Consider the following 22,540-nt stretch of genomic DNA (forward strand, 5'->3'; position numbering starts at 1 on the left):
GATGAGAAAACCAAGGTCTAGGGAATTTAAATAGTAGGACTAAGGTTCTAGAGCCACTGGTTATAAGGCTGGAATTTAGATCCAGAACCTCTGATCCCAAAGCCTGGTTCTGAGAACTCTGAAAACTGCGAGAGTTGGAAACACATGTTTGGTTTTTAATGATGTATTATCTCACTGTTGTCTTATTTCTTCATATATTACAATCTTGACTATTTTCCACCATTTCCTCTTGGTTGTAAAGCAAATGGCATCCTACCACAAGCCTAATCACCTGAGTAAGGCTTGGGAAAGTCTTGTTTACTGACTGATGTTAGCTAATTCGGGGCTAGAGCTCGCCTTTCTTACTTCTAGTCCTCTGGGAGCTAGAAATCTGGCTTGCTAACTCCACACCGGACTCAGACCTCCAGCAGCAACATCTTCATTGTAAACAACCTTCAGGTCTGATGGAGATATACCCTTTGAAGGAGGAGATCACTTCCTTCTTCCCAGATGCCAGCCCTATCACTCAAAGGCAGGAAGGAAGAGAAATGCCTTCAAGAAAGATTGTTTTAAAAGAAGGAAGAGGAAACAGCCAGGCCTCAGCTAGAAAAGGAGTCAGAACAAAAAGTCTGTTTATTTGGGGAAATATCTTGCGATGATACATCTGAGTTTGTCCCTGCTTTTCCAGACCACAGCTTGCACTAAGGCCAGCTCAGATAGGCTGCTATTCTCCAATCCCATCATGCACACAAGGCACACAAATCTGCAGCCAGATGGGCGGCTGGGGTGGTGAAGGCAACTCTGCAAGCTATTACTCACCAAGAACAGGCAAAGGGCACTGCCCAAATCTCTCCAAGGGCTCTCCTACCACAGTCCTGAGAGCAGTTTACTCCTTCCCAAGCTCTCCCTGACCTCGGAAGGCCCAAACACAGCAGACAGGGCAAGTGTGCAGCTTTAAATGAAAACAGCAAAGAAACTAGCCTTGAATAATCAGGGTAAAACCCCTCGTTAGAGCAGATGTCCACAGGAGAAATTTCATTTATTTAGTATTTATTTACTAAATACTTTAAAATGTTTATGTATGTATTTATTTCAGCGCAAGCCTACCATGGTGATTTGAGAAAGCAGTAGAGAGGTGGCTGCACAGATGGCTCTGGTTCAAACCCTAGCTCTCTTCCACTTACTGGCTGTGTGACCTGGGGCATATTATTCAATCTTTCCATGTTTAATTTTCTTCATCTGGAAAACAGAAATGGTAAGAGCCTCTGCCCTTAAAGGGCTATTGTAAGAATTAAATGAAATCATGACATGTAACACCCTTAGGACAGTGCCTGGCACACAGTAAGCCTTCAATCAGTGTCAGCTATTATGGCCATGATCATTATTATCTAAGCAATGGCCAAGGCTCTTAAGTCCTGGTCAGTCCTGGTCATTTTCCAAGTCTGGAACAGGGCAAAATATTGCTCATGTATACCATTAGCAATGCGTTACTGAGAGAAAGAAAAATCAAGCACAGATGTTGCTGTTCTGCAGTTCATAGGTTCTTGGTGTGACACAACATTCAGCCTACTTACAAAACAGAGAAGAAAGTGCTAAGTCCAGAGATGGACCATAAAAACCAGAGAGAGGGTCAAGAACGATTCATGGAAGAAGAGGGAACGGAGTCAGGCCCTGAAGGAAAGGTAGGAGTGGTATAGGTTAAAAAGCAGACAGATAGCTGAGTCTCAGTAATAGCAGAGTGCTAGAGGGACAGCCAGAGAAACTGCCACTCAAGAGGCAGCATGGTCACTGGCCCCGAGTGTGGCACTAGATCCGGAATAGGAGTGTGTCCATGAGGCTTGTAAGGAGGCTGACTTCCTGTGCTCTTTATTTACTTGAGCATTCTTTTTCTTTTTTAAATAGGATTGTATTATTGTGTTTTTGGTTTTTTGGGTTTTTTTTTGTTTTATTATTATTATTATTTTTTATTCATAGAGACACACAGAGAGAGAGGCAGAGACACAGGCAGAGAGAGAAGCAGGCTCCACGCAGAGAGCCTGACGTGGGACTCGATCCAGGGTCTCTAGGATCACGCCCTGGGCTGCAGGCGGCGCTAAACCGCTGTGCCACCGGAATTGCCCTACCTGAGCATTCTTATAAGAACTTCTTCTCTACTAACTTCTCCTTACCTCTCCGTCATACACCTGAAAGATTACCACTAACACCAAGCCTGAAGGTTCAGGGCAACGTTCACGTACATGCCAAGTGCTTAGTACTTACTAGGCACTTAGTGAGGATTCAGTAAGTGGATTCTATTATCATGTTACTAAGTACTATTCTGACATAGATCCAACGTTTGTAATTTGATTCAGTTAAGAAAGAACTAAAGGACCTAACGCATTAGCAGGAAGGCATGATTCTCTAGGTAACTACTTCCTCTAGGAACTACCATTGGTCTGGGCCAACAAGCTGACCCCAGAACTGCTCCAGAAGTATGTAACAGATCCTCCCCCTAGCTACACTGCTTCCCCGCAATCTGAAGATATTAACAGCAGCACGTTAGGCTCTTGAAATAGTGCTCTTCACCAACAAACAATCCCCCTGTCCTTCTTTTGAGTGAAAAACTAGATTTTACTTATTTGGTAAGGACCGTCATTGCTGCAGGATTCATGCTACAAGTGTCAATGCAACTTACAGCAAGTAGAAATGTCACTGCCTTACCGGTCAGCTTCTATTGAGCAAGAAACAAGTGCTTATGTAGGTCAGAGCATAAGCAAGACGGCCCCTTTGATAAGGTATGGGAAGAAGGAGAAGGATGTTGGAAGTACTGAGACCACAGAAAGGCTGAGTGGCCGGGGGCAGAAAGATAGCAGAGTATGAGTCTCTGAAAGGATCCCTAATTGCCTGCAGTGTCAACACACAGTACTTAAGACAGGAGGGTTAGTTCCTCTAAATCAATTTGGTAGCTGCAGAGGATGCAGCTTGCTCATTCCAAACAGCATTAAGGTTAGATCTGGTTGGAGAAATGACAGCGTTACTCATTTATTTAAACACGGGCAAGTTCAGAGAAACAAAACAAAACTGAATATAATGAAGAGAAGACTTTCCTATCATTAAGAGGTAGCCCTGGGTAAGTGAACTGTTCCTAGATACTTTAATATTTGTTGGTTCTAAGCAAAAAGTATGATGCATAAGCATTATTTTCATAGTCATTTGGGAAGCCTATGGCTTGGGCAGAGTGTTCTTTTGGCCAAGGTTTGAGGATGAATGAAAGGGCCAAGGCTTATGATTTTAACATTGCCCGAATGGTCTGTCAAGCCTTATGGGTATAGGGCTCCACAGCAACCTTGAAGAAAAGGATTTAAGTTCCTTTACCAGCTGTCCTTGAGCAGATCAGGCTCTCAAAGTCAGATACAAGCTTTTTTCTCTTCCACGTCTTTTCAATGAGCATATACATTTGCTCATTCCATCTCCACTTGCTCCTCCCACTCTGAATCCTATGACCCTGTCGCTATCCTCATTCTGCAGTTTTGTGGACCACAAGAGCAGACCCACAAATAACAGCTGAAGGGACATGACCTGACAAGCTGACAGACTCAGATTGCTCTTAAGTGAATGTAATGGTTTCCTATTCCAAGACACGGTTCCCTCCACAACTCAGAAGATGGATTTTGCAGAGCTATTTATCCATTCAAATAATGAACTGTGTGCCTGTGATATTCTAGGTACTGAGAATATAGTGGTGAAAAAGGCAAAGCTTTTACCCTCATGACACTTATTTTCTCGTGGGGAAGAAAGAAAATATGTTAAATACATAGTATATTTTCATGTAGTAACAAGTATATGCAGAAAATCAAAGCAGGGTAAGAAATGGAGAGCTAAAGAGGTGATATTTTGGCAGAGGCCTACAGAAGGTGAGAGAGTGAGCCATGTGTGAAGGTCTGGGTATGAATCTGCGGGCAGAAGGGAACACAAGCACAGAGGCCATGAAGTCAGAAGGAACACCATGCCTGTTTAAAGAACAGTAAGAATGCAGTGAGCTAAAGTGAGAAATGGGGTGAGTGACAGACATGGGGAGGATGGAGAGGCAAGTGGGAGCCATATCTTGTGTGACTTTATCAGCTCCTTTTCCCCGTTACTCTGATGCAAATTCCAGACAGGACAACTCATACTGGAGCATTCTGAATGTACAAATTACATGATCTTTATACCTAAAAGATCATTCTAGGGTCTATGTGAAGAATGCAACGGGGGAGGAGGAGGAAGAGTGAATAAGGGTGGTGATAAGGGGAAAGCAGAAGGATTCCTGGTGAGAAAGTTTATGATTGGACCAGGATGGTGGGGTGGTAGTGAGAAGTCCTTGGATTTGATGTATACTTGAGGGCAAATCTGACAGGATTTGCTGATTAACTGGACAAGAAGTGTGAAGAAAAGAGAGATATTGGATATTATTCTTAGGTTACTGCTTGAGACATGATGATGCCATTTACTGAGAAGGAGAAAGTCAAGGGCTGAAGCACACCTGAGAGAGAAGAGAGGACAAGTATTATGTTTTGAACCAAAGCAGCTGTGAAAGCACAGAATGTAAACAAGAAAGCCTTACTTCAAATGGGGCTGACTCCTGCCTCTTCCAGCTATAGCTGGGAGACCCTGGACAAGTCACTCTTTCTCATCCAATCTGCTCAATAGGTAACAGGAGGATAGCAAAACCATCTCTCAGGCTAGTCAGAATAAGGAAATGAGATGTCTGTGTGCACCCTGTAAATTGTAAAGGTGCTTAATCAAGGTCAACTTTCTTATTGCCTTTATTACTTCTGATAAATGTTTATTCATTTATCTTTAAAAAATCTGGTATTTAAGTGAATATATGAACCTTAAGTTGTAATACAATTATGTCTTAACAAATACCATTATAAAAACACTCTATCATCCAATCCTGTTTCATTTGTTTGGTGCTTTATACTTCTGAAGGGCACAGAGCATTGTTTCCATTTCTTGTTTGCCTTTCTTACATACTATCATTCATATATATATTATCTCGCCCACTCCTTAATACAAACAGAGTGAGTGCGAGGAAAGTTAGAGACAGAGAATTCCACTGAAGGCCTGACACCTTGGTCTCACTGCCTACTTCTCTTGACCTTTTATTTTTCTTTAAAGATTTATTTATTTATTTTGAGAGAGAGGGAGAGAGACAGCAGGAGAGAGAATCCCAAACAGACTCTGTGCTGAGCATGGAGCCTGACACAGGCTCTCACGACCCTGAGATCATCATGATCTGAGTTGAAACCAAGAGTCGAATGCTTAATTGATTGTATCACCCAGATGCCAGCCTCTCTCTTGGCCTTTAAATGAAAATACTGTGATCCTGGTATAGAATCCATTTAGTGTTAGTGCTTGGTCATATCAAGGAAATTTCTGAAATAGAATGCTGAGCAATTCCATAATTATTATTGAAAAAAACTGTAACTACTCCAGATACAGCACTTAACAGTTTGTAAAATACTCTTATTTTTTTTGTTCCTCCCAATCTGTGATAAGCACCTGATTGCTACTGGATGTAAGAAGCACTATCATGTGACAAGAGGACAGGCCTGATTTCTGTCAGTGTATAAACAAAAAATGACCTTGTTCTGCATTGTTTTATATTTAGTAATGCTCCTTGTCATTATCTGATTCATTCCTTCATTCAACCAATATTTAAGGGTTCACTTTGTACTAGGCAATGTGCTGGGTGCTTGGTATAATTTGTACAATTTTTTGTTGTTCAATAGTGGAAGGAATTACACTAAGATGAAAAGAACAAAAACCTTATTTACGACGGATATCTTATTTTTAATGAAATTATAGACATCCAAGTTGTTTTCTTCATGTCAATTTAAAAATATGTCCTAGTGGCCATTTCTAGGCTTCTTTTTCCCAAGAATGTGTATCAGCTTCAATTATTTGTACCCCTGATAACCACACTTCCAATTGTACTGGAAACAAATTACATCAATAGTAACAGTCCAAAAATCCCAGTAATTTGAAGTGAAGTACAATAAGGGAGAGAGTTCAGCCTGAGAGGTGTGGACTCCTAATATATTGTATTATCTCTCTTCTACCCTCTTTCTGGGTGGCAAATCGTATCAGGTCTCAGCATAGAGTGGAGAATGAGCTACATTGCTCCAGTTGAAGAATGCTGGTGTTTCAGTACATTTATGTGACAGGAATTAAAAAAACCTTATAATAAATAAGTTTGGGAAAACAGAGGCAGGTCTCATCATCACAGGGCTTCTCAAACTCTCCATTATACCATGGTACTGTACCATGGCAACTCCAAGAGGTGGGTCAGTCAGCAGCATGCGCCACACTACTGGACAATGGAATCCTGGTTTATAAGAATAAGTCAACAATTCAAATAATTAGCATTCAGTCTAATATACCTGGGAAGCCTTGCATTGGGGGATTTCCATTTATAAGCGCATATAGCATGTTTGTTTGTTTGTTTTTTTATGTAAGCTGCTGATTCTTTAAGCTTGCAGAGAGCTGAGAAGACAGAACAGATGTATGCCCCTGAAATGTGGAGGAGAGACCAATCACTATGTGTAAACAAGGACTGTTTTTGGTTTTGACTTCTATAGCTCCAGCAGCTAGCACTGCCTGGTACATGGCTGACACTCAGTAAGATTGGTTAAATAAATGATAAAGGGATGAAACCTGTAGAAAGGAAAGGAGGTTATGTTGATTTCAGTTTGAGTGGCCACACTTTTTCTGTCTTCAATGATTTCAATTTCCATATCCAGACTTCAAGACAGTGCTTAATTTATTTTCTTAGAACAAAAGACTGAGAATTATTCCAACAGCCTTTTGCATCATGACCCTGTACTAATCTAATAAGAGAAAGGTTACACTGCTCTTTGTTGATGAACAGCACTTTAATGAGATCTCCTTGAAATAATCCCACTTCTATTATGCAGGCAAAATTACATTTTCCAGTATAATTATTGTGTCAATCGAACTCCCAAATTTTGATATTAATTGTTTCACTTGCAAAGGCAACATCAACTTATTAGAGTTTGTTAAAACTCTGGAAAATTGAAGGGAAGCTCATAGTTTTAAGTAGTGATTATCAACCAATACTTCTCTTTTATTCTATCTTCTGCATATTTTCCTCCCAGCCAGGACTAGGCAAGCAAATTTTATTTCTCATAATTGGTTTTAAGAGAGAAACCAATGGGTTTCTTTAAAATTGTTTTTATTTTTTTAAAGATTTTATTTATTTATTCATGAGAGACACAGAGAGAGAGAGGCAGAGACACAGGCAGAGGGAGAAGGAGGCTCCATGCAGGGAGCCCAATACAGGACTCGATCTTGGGACTCCAGGATCATGCCTTGGGCCGAAGGCAGGCGCTCAAATGCTGGGCCACACAGGCATCCCTAAAATGTGTTTTTAAATTATATACCACTTACATTTCTCAATCCTTACTTGAGACTCTAGAATTATAAACCTCTTCTAGGACATGAAACTTGATTGTTTTGTTGAAAACTGTATTTCTAGCATCAAAGACAATACCTGGAATGAAGAAGGTGCTCTGTAATACTGCTGGATAAATGCTATGTTTCTCTTCCCAGAGACTTCTACTTTTGTTGTTGTTGTTGTTGTTGTTTAATCTCTACACCCAACATGAGGCTAGAACTCACACCCCTGAGATCAAGAGTCACATGCCTTCCTGATTGAGTCAGCCAGACACCCCCGAGACGTACCATTTTAAAGTAAAAATCTGTCCCTCTCTCCCTGACTCTCTTTCTCCCTCTCTACTCATCCCCATCTCTCTCTCTCCATCTCTCTCTCTTCGTGCTAGGCTCTGTAAGGATTAAATGAGATGGATAATCCATGTGGAATGCTTAGCTTACTTTCAATATTACAATCTCTGAGGACTTATAGACTAACACCCACGATGATCAAGTACCTCAACAAGTGCATCATCCCTACACATCTTCCTTTTACACTCTAATAAGCCAGTTCCCCTCATTCCATTCACAGAAGCAGGAACTCAAAACAAGTATGCTTTGTGTGCCCTGTCTTCTCCCCAAGCACAGAATTCTTCCCGCAGAGTTTAGATAGCATTTCCAGACTGTTTCTGGTTGGGTGATATAATTTAGGCTAGTTCTTCATCTAACCCCCTGCACTTCTCTTTACAACCTATGTAACATTCTTCTTTCCTCACCTGGTTCCTGAAAGAGTCTTGGTTGACTGGGGACTTGACCCTTCATTTCAGTTTATCAAAAATTCCTAACCAGAGGGGATGAGTGCTGAATTCTAAGGGCATGCTGGGCTGGAGCATCTGTGCCTGGCCTTTTCATCTATGCAGCTTGCTGGTAATTGCTAAGTTTTCCCTCCTGAAACAATTATCCCCCCATTTCTCTCCCTGCCCCCACCCCACCCCCCAGTTAATTATCAGTTCTGGAATTAAACATGCTCGCCTCTCCTGCCGTTGCCATGACAACAGTTGGCCTGCACCTGCCACTGGGTGAACAGTGGCTCTTTTAGAAGAGGCGATGGCAGTTGCTGGCTCCCCAAAAGCCAGGGAGTAAACTCATGTTTACCTGTCTGGGGAAAGAAGTTCTGGTTCATTCCACCTTACGCATTTTCCTGGCAAGCTCCACCTCAACTTCTGTCTCAGGCAAATTGCTTGTTGTCATTCAACAAAGAAAATAAAAGAATTTCCTGATAAAAATGCCAAATCCCTGTTGGCTTGTCACTTATTCCCAGCTAAGATGTTGGAAGATACGAATCTTGCATCTCTTGAGAAAGGCAGTATAATGCAGCGGTTGAAAGCACAGAATTTTAAGCCTGAGAGATCTGGGTTCTAATCCTGATGGACTCACTTTCTGACTGTGCAACTATGGCTTAATCACATAACTTCTTATAATATCGATTTCCTCATCTGTAAAAAGAATAGGATAACTAGAGCTCACAGAGTGGTTCTGAATAATACATGTAGGTCTAGCTCCTATTTATAATGTTCAGCATAGAAGCAGGTATCACTACTGCATCTGAACAGTTGTTAGCCCTGGACAACTGTAAGAGTCAGGGCAAAGCTGGCAGCTCGGTCAGCTTTCAGTGGTCCTCATCTGAGTGGCAGTACCTGTGCAGGTGGCGTGCAACAGCATGCTGGCCCATAGCATGTAGACCAGGAAGTGTCGAGAAGCCAGGAACAGCTGAGAAATGCTCCTCTCCCCACCTTCCCTGCAACTCTCACAGCTCCTCCTTTTCTGGGCTGTGTTCTTCATACTCAATCTCACTTTCCTTTAAATAGAATTGATGGAACCAGGGGGGGAAGGAGACACGTACTCACCAAGGAAACAAAATGCTTTTCTGTTTCCAACCACACTGCAACCTACGGGGAACAATTGGTGTGGTGCTATGGAGTGGGGGGAGCGAGGCATATATATATAAAAGAGCTTTTTTTCCCTGAAACCCCTGTTTGTGGATAAAGAAATATTTCTTTTATGAACATACAACCACTCATAGTTAGATCCTAGGTCCAAACAGGCACAGGCACATACATGAATACTGGTCCTTGGCAAAGACCTCACTATTTAGGGTACCCAAGTTTTACCTCAGTCTTTGATCTCTCTTAATGTTCTGAAGCTACCTCCCTGGAGCTCTAGTTTTAAGAGACCTACATGCATTGACTCTAAACTTCACACCATCTTTAAAAGAGAAAAGAAAAGAAAAAAAGAAACACAGAAACACACCAGCTTCTGCTCCTGGCATCTGTTACAGAAGCCTGCTGTGGGTTTCTGGGTACAGAGGCAAATGCAGTTCAGCTACATGGAGCTACAAAAAGGGGGAAGGATGGCAAAATGGAATTATTGACCTCTTGCCTGCCTCTCACTGGGAGGAAGTGAGAAGATGCTAGAGACTAGCAGGTTTCTCCTAAAATGAAAAAGACACCACTAACAACAATTTTGCTGTGTCTGCCACAGTTGAGAGGGCATAAGCAATGACATCAAATTTAGTTATTCTTAAAACACAGACTGGAGTTTTGTGACTTCCTAAAACGGATTCTGTTTAGAGCCAGTCCAGAATGGCTATGAAGACAAACAAGAAAGAAGAGAACTAGGCTCCAGTCAGACTCTTTAGCACCACATCTAATTCAGGGACAAATGCAACATCGATGTAATTCCTAGATTAGCTTTTAAAAAATACCTTTGGTCTTAAATCTATCTGGAAAATGTTGGGGCTTTAGTATTCCTGTTCTCTATTAATTTGGAAGGAACTAGATAACTACTTGCCAAACCTAACTTTAAGTTTGAAGAAGGCAGAAGCTGTCAAAATAGGGGTGTAAGATACAAATCAAACAAACAATTTTCTTCTTCAGCTACTTTAGCTCAGTTGCTTGTTTTTCATCTAAAAAAAGAAAGCCAAAAGGAGAACACTTTCAATGCTTCATAGCATACTTATCCTTTAAGTATAACAGGATGTGCTATTTTGATGGGGAAACTAAGGCACAAGAAAGCAAATAATTTACCTACCACAATCATGAGATGTGGCCACAGGAAGAGCCCTGTAAGATTCAGGATTCTGTCCACTTCTTCTACAGAAAGGACAAAGGGGTAGTACAAACCTTTTTTTTTTTTTTTTTTTTTAATTTTTTTAGTACAAACCTTTTGGCACCTCAGCACAGCACCTGAGACCCTCTACACGGTGGTCAGTCCCATCTCCTGCCATAGCCCAGGCATGCAGTGGCTCACCATTCCCCACACAGCACAAATGTGTGGGGGCATGCTGGTCTCACTGCATGGGTGCCCTTCTGCCTAGAAAAGCCTCTCCGTTTTCCACACTCTGCAAGATCCAGCACAAATGCCTTATCTTTCCTGATTCTCTATTCTGTGTTGGTTGTACCCTACTCTACATCCAACATACTCATTACAGAGCACTGCTATGGTTAAGAGTCCACATGCTTGAGTCAGTCTATGTGAGTTTGAACACTGGTTCTATCAATTTTTAGCTGTGCCATCTCATGTATGTATAACTTCTCTGCACCTCTGGGTACTGTATTAACCACATATTAGGACTGATATGAGAAATAAATGAGATAATATATGTAAAAGTTTCAAGGAAAACCACAGCATGTAAAGTGACATTCAGGGCCCTTTTACTGGGCTTTTCCTTTCTCTCTTTCTTTTTTAGCATTATGAAGCCAAAAAAGGCAGGCAGATGTATGCTAGAATACAGGCTGCTCTTAGCGAGCATTTCTAGTGTGAGACAGATGGAAGTAAACTAGAGGCACCTTGGCTGAATTTTCCAGCTGTGAATGGATTCTCTGGTTATATACACAAAATATAATAAAGTGACTATCACAGGTAAATTTCTGAAAAGCAACTACTTTAGCAAAGGAGGATTGCTTTTATTATAGATAGGCAGCATAATGCATAATGTAGCTTTCTCCCTGTCTGGATGGGTAGAGGATAAACAATCAACATCAGCAGGGGAAACAAAGTCAGCTCAGGTTCTGAAACAGGGAAATGTGATTAAGAGATCCTCTATGCTGAAGGCCAACTGGGCTAGAACCCCACTTCTGTATAACAAACAGTCCTGACATCTCCATTCCATGCCACAAGTATCAGAGTCATGTTCTTTGGCTTCTAGCTAGATCTTCTGAAATGAAGACAATGCAAAAACCAAACCAATAATTTGCAGAGGACAAAAGAAACCTAAGTGTATCATTGACTTAGTTCCTTTTTATGTTTACAAACTAAGTTGTCAAGAAGAGAAATGTAGTATCTAAGAACATATGGTTATTACTGGGGAAGGGGAGAGTACCTAGTATATAGCCCAAAGAAATTTTTTTTTAAGGAAACAAAATTGAGAAGATTTTTAAAAAATCCATTTGATTACAGAATCTAAGGCAGATTCTTTCCATTCCATATGTAATATAAGACTATTCCTTCACACAACGTTAGCTCAAAAACCTGGGTGGGGAACAAGGGAAAGAAAGGCTTGTGTTTACAGGGAAATAAAAACAGCTTACACAGAGGCAACGAGGTTGAATGACTAGCCTAAGGTCACACAGTCAGTCTCAGGCAGACCAAGAATAGAAGGTAGGTCCGCTGACTCTCCTTGAGCTCCTCCTACTCCTTCAGAACTCACTGCCTGTTTGATCACAGAATCAGCATGGGTCAGATTCACACTGATCTCAGCAGGAGCTTTCTGCCTGAATAAGAGCCAGCTCTGAGGATGAAAAATTCTACAGAAGTCCCAAATATGGTTGTTACTATTAAAAAGCCATTTTCCTCTAAGTTAAAAAAAAAATCACAGAAAATCTCAATAGCAAATCAAGATTTAATATTGATCTTGCTCCTTTTTTCCTCTGAGCACAAGAGTTTCAGGGTCCTTCCCCCCCTGACTTCCTCCCACTACAAAACAGCTTCGAGGCAGCAGATCCTACTGCCACCCCCTCTCCTCGAATATATATTACTTCTCAGCAGGCTCCGGCAGGAGTTGAGGAGCCAATCTGTGAGGGAGTGAACACAAGATCTCCCATAATAGCACAGAGAAGACAGAAAATTGCTGCCAAAAGTGTAAATTGCTTTTTTTTTTTTTTTGCTTGGAAAAAAAAAATCACTCTGGGCTTCAAAGACACCGTCTTAAAAGATGACTCCATGGTGGTTAATATCCATGTTCTACACATTAGGATTTTTGCTCCTCCACACCTCCACGAATGCTTGCCATCTATGTAACTGTAGCACGGATTTGAAGAGTAAACCACCAAAGGGCAGGGGCAGCAGGAAGGGAATTCTGCAGGGTCAAAGGAAGGCCTGGCTGCCTGCTCCCAAGGGAGTCTGAAAGTACTCCGTTAGCTGCTGACCCTGAAAGAGCACTTTGTGAGGGGGAGATGAAGAAATATCCCTTTATAATGACAGAGGCTACAGAGAGAGAGGGAGCTTGCAGAAAACAGAGGCCCTAGCAATTTAATGTCAAAGTAAGTGAGACCTCCCAGATTAGAGGAATAAGAGCAAAGTGATCCTCTGAGGTGTATGCATATGAATCCTCCTGGCTTTCTTTCAGGGTCAACGGAGAGAGATGCACTGGCCGATGAGGGCAGATAAGGGCAGATAGTTCAAGTGATGGTAGAGGGCATGAACCCTGAAGCCAGACTAGATTCAAATCCTAGCTCTGCTACTTACTGGCTCTGTGATCTAGGGCAAGTTAATCTTTCTGAGCATTAATTTCCTCATTACAAATGGGATAATAACTACATCATAAGCTTTACATGAGGACTAAATGAAAATAGATATAAAGCATTGTATACAATAAACCTTCAGTAAGTGATAGCTATGATTACTATGGTTATTAATTAGCAGGACAACTACACAATAAAATTCAGGGCCAGGAACAGACATGACCAATAGCACAATACTGGGATGTCTCACTTCAAATGGCTTGGGGAGTCAGAACCAAAAGGAGGAAAGAAAGCAGAGAGGCCCTGGCTGGTAGGAAGGGAGGACACAAGCTCTATCACAGGCAAATTCATGTCCATGGGACAGGGGTTTCCCTTTGTTCTTTCCTTTGTTCTTGTGGAGAGTGGCTGGAATCTAGTCTCCATGGACTTCCATGCAGATGGTGGAGAAGTGGCTGAGATGGAAAGAATGCCAGCAAAGGAGACACGGGTATAATAATCCAAGAGACCTGGATAGAGAGTTTTCTGATTCATTTTTCTTCCATCCCCTGTGCAGGCACACCCACACTTCCCTTCTATCTCCTTTACACATCAAACTCTAATTCAATATTGTCAGAAATACAGAAACCTCTGGAACAAAACTCTGGCTTATTGAAATGGGAAAACGTGGATCTTAAATGAGAGAAATTTCAGATCAAAGGCAATCTGCCCTGAAGTGTTAATTGGAATTAACTGAGCCAAATGGTAGTTCAACACAAACTAAGAATGGAACCAACAAATACAAAGTTTAAAAAGAAAATCTGACTCCATCGAATTCTTTCTGTCAAATTCAAAGATGCTCTTCATTGTACCAAAGGGTTCATTGTATCAAAATGAGGGTTCTGCAATTCCTGGTCCAACAGAATCCCTGCTGACATCCACGATAGCCTGGTGCGAGGGAGACAGCTTGACATCGTGGTTGCTAGTAAAAAAAAACTCTATGCTTCACGACTATCTTGTCAAAATGACATGAAGGTATCTGCAATTAAACTTTAAAACTAGCATCTTCTACTAAATAGTATCTTTGACATGAGTTAATCTCTTCATAAGGTCCCTGTATTATTCTACTCAACATGACTCAGACATGTAACTATAAAGACAAGTGTGCTCATTCTCATCAGGTTCCTCCAAGCCACATTTCCATCTGCTAAGGTGTTTCATTATATTGGTCGTCTCTAAACGCTCTTTCTGGGTAAGAAGGTCTAGGGCTCTGCTTGGCTTCGATTTTAAGGAAATTTGGAGTCTCTCGAAACCAAAAGTCTGTGCAAAATGGTAAAAACCTGGTCAATGACTGGAGAAGATGCGGATTTAGGCTCCCATCATCACTACTTAGTCTAACTAGTCTTCCATGCTCTGGTGTTAATCTACTTCCAATTCAGGCAGGCAGAGGAGACTCCTAAAATGCCAATCTACTCAGGTTAATTCCTGTTTGCAATTCTTTAATACTTTCCAACTGCTGGCAAATTAGAGCTCAAACACCTTAGAAGGTCTGTAAGGCCCTAAATGATCTAGATTCTTTCTTCCCTCCACTCTCCTCTTGTCTAGAGCTTTTACAACACAAGCTGTCCCCTCTACCTAGAACCCTACACCCTGCCCCACCTTTGCCTGCCTTCCCATCCTTCAGGGCCCTGTTTATATACAACCTTTTCTGGTAAGCCTTCCCTTATCCTCCAAGACTGACTTAGGAGCCTTCCTAAAGCAGCCAAAACTTCCCTTAATTATATCACTTGTCCCACAGTATAAGGACCCGGTGATTGTTTGTTTATTCTACAAGGACAAGAACCACATCTGTCTTAGTTATTACTATATGCCCAGTGTATAGCACAGTGCCTGACACACAGCAGGTCATAAGAAAAGAAAGGAAGGCAGTGGAGGGAAGGAGAGAGGGAGGAAAGAAATGAACCACAACTCGGAGAGAGCCTGTCCTGAGAATGGCTGGAAGATGAGATTCAAGAAATTTCCTGAGGCTCTGCAGTTCTAAAGTAGGATGCCTATGGCTTTAGCCACAATAGACAAGGAGCTAAGGCTGAGAACCACAGTTCCCAAGGTAGAGAAGCACCAGGAGATGCTGATGTGGGATAATATTTGGCACCAAGAAATGGACAGAGGGTGTGGGGATGGAGAAGGAAAAAAGAAGAAACTTTATTTGTTGGTTTATAAATAAAACCTAGAAAGAACTGAATTTTGGTTCCAGTAAGGTAACCTTGGACAATTCATGTACTTTCTTTCAATGAGAATTTGAACTTGGTAAGTGATTTTCAAACTGAGTTCTAAGAAACCCTAGGTTTCTGCAGAAGCTCCTCAGGGTCTATTGGATTGAACAGAGAAGACTTACCAGTGAATGTGGCCCCCAACTTTATTCAGAGTAAAACTCTTTGTATATTGAGGTTCTATCTAAAGCTCATTTAAAAGGGCGGGGGGGGGGGGCGGCATTTCTCCTAAAGCTAATGCTTAAATGGCAATGGCCTAAATGAACTCTCTGATACCTCCAAGCCTGAATAGTCCTTGATCCTAGGTGACACAGGGGACCCACGTGGACGTGTTACTTTACTTTGTACAAATGCCCCTTGATTGTGTTGACAACAAAGCTGCAGCATCTCCTAGAGCCTGTTCTCACTGAGCAGCATGACAGAAAAGGTAAGGAAACCAAACTCCAGGTTTACTCCAAGGCTGAGGCAATAATGAAATATACTTTTAAAGGTGATGGTGTGGGCAGTCCCGGTGGCTCAGCAGTTTAGCGCTGCCTTTGGCCCAGGACATGATCCTGGAGACCTGGGATCAAGTCCCACATCGGGCTCCCTACGTGGAGCCTGCCTCTCCGTCTGCCTGTGCCTGTGCCTCTGCCTCTCTCTCTCCCTCTCTCTGTGTCTTTCATGATTAAATAAATAAAATCTTAAAAAAAAATGTGATGTGATAGAGAAGCATCTTTTTTTTTCCTAAACAAAGTTAGGAAACATAATATCTATGACCTAGGATTCGAGGTATCAGTGGTGTCTCAAGTCAGAAACAAAGAATATTGGATCCAAAGCCCATTAAAAAAAAAAAAAAAGCAATCCAATTCCAATCAAGAAAGAACAATGCAAAAGTTTATCTAGGCGGTCCACCTGATAGCCTAATTACCATTCATATATAGTGCCTACTCTTCTTAACAAGGTATTCTTAAGTTACTGTCATTACATACTTTAAAGTCTACCTTTATCTGAAGGTTACAGGCAGGAAATGGCACAGATGGGGAGGGAGATGGGAATCTTACAAAATAAGATTTTCAAAGCCCTGGCTTAAGATGTTGATCCCTTTTCTGCACTGTTCTTTGGCTGTCCATATTTCATGGAACATTAAAAGGCCACAAATGTCACTCTACTTCAATTCTGAGAACAGACAAGCAGCAATAATGTGATCTTACCTGGGTCCTTCCTCGTCACCCTGAAAGAAACAGAAAGAAACAGCATTAGAAATCAGCATTGGTAGAGACAGATTTAGACTTCTTTCTTTTCCCTCTCCTCACGCAACCTGAAGGCAAGGCTCGTGCATTTCCTTTAACAGAGACAAACCAGCAGATGTCTAAGGGCTAAAACAAGGGCTAACATAATCCTATGCTCGAACTGCCCAGCGGAGATGAACTGATAATTTGCCTTTGCAAGCAGTTAAGTGAATGTACAGACCTAGGAGGCCTAAATAATAGCCTTGCCTTTTTATTTGTATGGCTGGCAGTATTTAGTTCTGAGCAAACTGAGAGCCCAAAATAGCAGCAGGTCTTAGGCAAAAGCTGACCAGCTCCAAAAGTATCAAGCTGTTTCCTTCAAAGACTCATTTCTGCCTTGGTCTAGCATTTTTCTCTTCAAACATGAACATAGCAACTTTAATATAGGGCACACTGTGGTAGAAAGGGCACTGAACTGGGACTCAGAAAATTGGGATTCTAGTCCAAGCTCTGTTATTTATTAACTATGTGCCCTTGGGCAAGCTAATTAATTAATCTGAACCTTGGTCTTCTCCTTTATAAAAGGGGAGCTCTGGCATTTGATGACCTACAACATCCCTCAGCCCAAAACTGGCTTTTCACTCCTTCTCATTCACCGTCTACAGAAACAATGCGTAAGGGTTATCTGTCCAGGTATAGCATGCTCCAAACCTAACTTCACCAGTGACCAGAGCAGAGTCCTTTGACTCTCTTCTTGTGATCACACAAAAGTTTTCAAAAGACTCTCAAGCCTTTTCCAAGGGACCTCACTTGTCCTTTTGGTGACGTGGTTATTTACATCCTTCTCTTTAGCCATTCAGGATTGGTCTCAATAGAGAATGCATCACCTAGTTGTGAACTCCCTAGTGCACCTATCAGATTGACTGATTGTTCCTATTGGTATAAAGGAATGAACTCTGGAGTCAGACACTCAAGGTTCAAATCTTGACTCCATCAAGTTAACTTGCTGTGTTACCCTAGTCAAGTTACTTTGCCTCATTTAACTTCAATTTCCTACTCTGTAAAATAGGGGTAATAACTGTCCCTGTATCATAGGATGAGTGGGAAGATTAAACGAATCACTATGTATAGACATCAAGGACAGTGCCTAAGACACAGGATGCACCTAATAACGGTATCAGTAACAATTCAGTATGATACGCTACTACAGGTGGGCACTGAAGGTAAAAGATAATGATCTAACCTAGAAACTCCCATTCAGGAGCAGGGAAACAGAAAGAGATAGAAAACGAATTATGTTAAGGGCTCTACCAAAGATATAAGGAAAATGTTTGAGAGTCATAAGGGAAGTGAAAAACATGGCCTCTTTTGGAGAAGGGGAAGGGAGGGCTTCACAGAAGGTGACGTTTATGTTGGAATTTGAAGGATAAGCAGGATTTTCCCAGTTTGGCAACAGAAGATGAGTGGGAAGGGCACTGGACTAGCAAAAGCAAAGACACAGCAATAAAATGTATATATATGTATATATATGTATATATATTTTAAAGGAATTTTGAGTGTGATGATACTAGAGAATGGTGATGTGCTTATGTGTGTCTTGGGCAGGAGATGTGGTGAATAGGGCAGTGGAGTGGGATTGGAGGGTTGGTAGGGCAACTGAGGTAAAAAGATTGCCAGGGCAAAGCCTGAAAGGACATCTGTATCCAGGAAGGTGATTTAAATCAGATTATACACTGGAGGCTGGATAAGGAGGGCAGTTAGCAGAATATTCAGGATTTGCAGTACTGGTCAGGTTGCTAATCATCCACAGTCCAATGAGAGAGAAGTGGGGCAGTGGTGGAAGGAGGTATAGGGATGGAGGGAGCTTTCTTTGCATTTTGATCGACTGCTGTGTCTTATGGGAACTATAATCTAGTAAGAAAAAATTCACACAATTTAAATTTAATATGAGTTACATAACTATCAGTGACTTAATTAAACCTCAACACAAGTTTTCAATTATCTTTGGATGTTCAAACATAATTGTCTAGGACAATCTTATGGAAAAAAGTATCCAAACTTTCTTCCGTGATTCAGAGTGAGTCCTCACAACCATGTATCTTGGCACAGTGGTTAAGAGATAGACTTTCTGACTTCAAGAAACATGGCTTCAAATTTGGGTTCATCAGTTCCACCAATGAAGCTTTTGGCAATTTGCCTTAACTTTTCCAAGGTTCAGTTTCCTGATCTATACCATGGAGATCCTAATTCTTACCTTACAGGGTGGCAATACAAATTAAAATAAATTAGAAAATATGTAAGACACTAAGCGAATGTCTGGCACATTATGAGTGTTCAACAAATGGTGCTCAGTTTTGTATTTTCCCTGAATTAACTAATAACATCTGTAGGGAGTGAGGATGGACAGAGAAGAGGGGACACAAGACTCTGCTGAACATTCATCCATTTCTGCAGCTTATAGATATGTGGCTTTTCAGAAGCAACAGTCACTATCATAAAGCACGGGGGAAGACCAGGGTGAGAATTTCAACTGTTGAAGGATTGAATAAATGAATGAGAGAACAAACAGACATACATATGGCAACTCTGAATAGGTCAGTAGATACTCAGAAGAGTGCTAATCTTCCTCGTAAAAGATGTGAATGCTATTCCCTACTATTCTGAAAGCCTAGCTAATTCCCGTCTGTTCTTTAAGATCAAGCCTCACTTGGAAATTTTTTCTCACTGACAGACCGAGTAGAGTAATCCTTTTCTGCCCTGCACATCTGTATGGCTCACACTTCTTGACTGGTTCTTAGAGCAGAAAACCAAGTGATAGCACCATACAGTGTCTCCCTCTTTGGATTTCAACTCCTTGAGAACAGAAACTGTGTATTGTTAATCTCTTTATTCACTGCATCTTACACAGCACAAGGCACATAATTAATAATTATTCAAAAGTGGAAAGGAGGGAAGGCAAGATATATGTAGGATTTAATATTAATTTCTACCTCCCATTATGAATGAATCTTGGTTTCAGAGAATATTAGAACTGAAAGTTTGCTAAACATCAGTTTCTATTTATATGACTTGTTATGATTAAGCAATGCTCTCAAATCCCTCCATCAAATATCAATGCTCTTGGTTGGTAGGCTATATTCTAGTACCTACCATCTTGCTTCTACTTCCACCAGTTGAAATGTATGTTCACCAAGAACCAAACAATTTTGTTTCTAAAGCTGCTTAAATCATTTGAGGTTGTAATTATGACAATACATTTTATTAAATAACAAGAAGTGAATGCAAGAGAGAACCACTGCTTCTATGAAAACTAAGCTGAAAGTTTCCAAAGCATTCAATAAAGATAAGTTACTTAAAAACTGATGTCAACTTTGATATAGGTGAGACATACGCAAAATATTAGAAAAAATAAAGTATAAAAGTCTAGGATTCCACATTCAGTTTGCTTCGAATATTATCCTGAAATTGGACCATATAAACACTACAGTATGGATGTGGTTTATGCCAGAAGCATAATATTCCACTCCAAATGGCAAACCGGTATCCTCAAAAAGGCCTTGAGTCAAAAATCAAAGAAATATGCAGATACATATTTCATGTTTAAAATAAATGTTTAGGGTACACATGTATCATTTTTAATAATTTGCTCATTTGAACTTTTTCTAAAATTATCTCATGTAGTTCAGTACTCTTTTCTCAAAACTAGAGAAGTACTCATGATATGCAAATAAAAGTAAAGACACACCATTTTTTAGTACTTGACTTTGGCAAGGAGGTTTATAAAATTCAGGCAAAAAAATGAGAGACTGTCAAAACTGGTGATGAAAATGTACACTGATATAACTGTTCTGTGGGCAGTTTACAAATATGTACAAGAGCCTAAAAACAGTCCATACCTTTGACTCAGTAATTACTTATAAACAAAAGCATGTGCTATAATGTAATAAATGGTAGTAAGGTAGTTGGAAATGCAGTAAAAGTGAAGTTTGTGTCATTGATTCAGGATTCATACATTATGTTTATGAAGAATTTCTGGTAATATGAGGTAAATTTAAAATATAATGTTAAGAAAATATAGCATGAGAGGATGAAGATGTTAACTAATCTTACTGTGGTAATCATTTTGCAATATATATGTGTATCAAAATCATCACACTGTACACTTTAAACTTACATATATGCCAATTTTATCTCAATAAAGCTGGGGAAAAAATGTACGCAAAAAAGAAAAAAAAAGAAAAAAATACCCTGTTATAACTAAATTTGTTTACTTTCTGCTCTGTCTAGAAGTTTTTAACATTCTATAATAAATAAGAAGGAAATAATTTTATATAGTTATTTGAAGACGAGAAAGACCACACATCTCATTAGACCTGTGGGAACGGTACCAAACTCTTTCTGTATGCTATATTCTAAAAGAGGACCCCAAAATATTAAAAACACATTTTTAAAAAGAAATGTCACCAGGAAATCTTGTAATCTCTGGACTTCTTCAACTAGAAGCTCTGTGATTCTACTTGGCCTAATCAAATTCATCTGTACTGAAGATTTCTTAAAACAGACACTGTGTTAATGGACTGGTTTTAGATTGATCTTCATAAATCAAAGGCAATAGCACTTGAGCAAGTAGACTATTTATAATTTTTGTTTTTAACAGCTTTATTGAAGTATAATTTATAATACCATAAAATTACTTGTTTTGAGTATATATTCAATGACTTTAAATTTATAGTTATACAACTATTATCACAAACTTGCTTAAAAACTGTATGTATACAGATATAAAATTGTATTTTCCTGAACTTCTTTAGAAGCATATGATTGTTTAAAATTATAACTGTCTTGCAGTGTTTATAACATATATAGATTTTCTACATGACAACTATAATGTAAAGGACATAAAGAGTGTTAATTGGCTTATATGGTTTCAAGTATCTATGTTTTATGTGAAATGGTGCTATATTAATTTTAAGTAGAAAATTTAAGGACTTATATATATGTTATATATATTACATCTATTCCAATATACATATATTATAATCCCCATAGAAACCATTACAAAATAAGAACAAAGTAATAGAGCTAAAAGGCCAAAAAAAATATTAAAATGGAATTCAAACTGTTTCAAAAGTCCAAAAGAAGGCAAGACAAGAGGAATAGAAATACATGAAGAAATAGAAAACAAATCATAAAACAGCTGACCTAAATTCAACCATATTAATAATAACAGTAAATGTTAATGGGCTGCACACTTCAATTAAAAGGCAGAGATTATCAGAATGGATAGAAGAATAGGACAAAGCCATATGTTGCCTAGGAGAGAGACACTTTAACAACAGATAGACCAAAAACAAATTGATGGGGACACACCACGAGAACAGTAAGTGTAAGACTAGATTGGCTCTACTAACGTTAGATAACATAGACAGGAAGACAATATTATCAGATAAAAAGAGGGACTTTCATAATGATTTAAAGGTTCAGTTCATTAGAAAGACTAACAATCATAAGTATATATTTGCTTAAAGATATTTTCAAGATATGTAAAAGTTGATAGAATTAAAGGGAGAGATAATTCCTTAATCATCCTTAGAAATTTAACCTCTTGACAGTTGACAGAACTGTCAACACAAAGATCAGTAAAATCATAAGTTATTTGAATACCTAATTGATACTTAATAGGACACTACACCCCAAACTATAAAATAGGTGCACATATGCATTTACCAAGATAGACCATATGGTGGGTGATAAAACAAGTCTCAAACAAGTTAAAAACTTGAAACCATTCAAAACACATTCTCTGATCACAATGGAAAAAATTAGTAATGAGTAATAGTATGACATGTAGGAAAATCCTTATTATATGGAAACTCAACCAGACACAAATAATCAATGAGTAAAGAAAAGAAATCACAAAGTAAATAAATAATATTTCAAATGGAATGAC

The 22,540-nt window shown here is 39.8% G+C and overlaps 1 protein-coding gene across 4 annotated transcripts in view; it reads right to left on the reverse strand.

Moving 5' to 3' along the window:
* TRIM44 (tripartite motif containing 44) overlaps window positions 1–22,540 on the reverse strand; it is a 108,790-nt gene that overhangs the window by 35,224 nt on the left and 51,026 nt on the right. For 2 of the 4 annotated variants that reach the window (XM_025452481.3, XM_049096796.1), the window contains exon 4: window positions 16,573–16,592. In XM_025452481.3, the coding sequence (XP_025308266.1) occupies window positions 16,573–16,592 (20 nt within the window). Of the gene's footprint in view, window positions 1–10,078; window positions 10,358–10,482; window positions 10,545–16,572; window positions 16,593–22,540 lie in introns of those variants that run through there. The other 2 variants (XM_049096795.1, XM_025452482.3) reach the window with 2 other exon arrangements.

The sequence above is a fragment of the Canis lupus genome, chromosome 18 (assembly GCF_003254725.2).
Source record: "Canis lupus dingo isolate Sandy chromosome 18, ASM325472v2, whole genome shotgun sequence".
In the NCBI taxonomy this organism is placed as follows: Eukaryota; Metazoa; Chordata; class Mammalia; order Carnivora; family Canidae; genus Canis; species Canis lupus.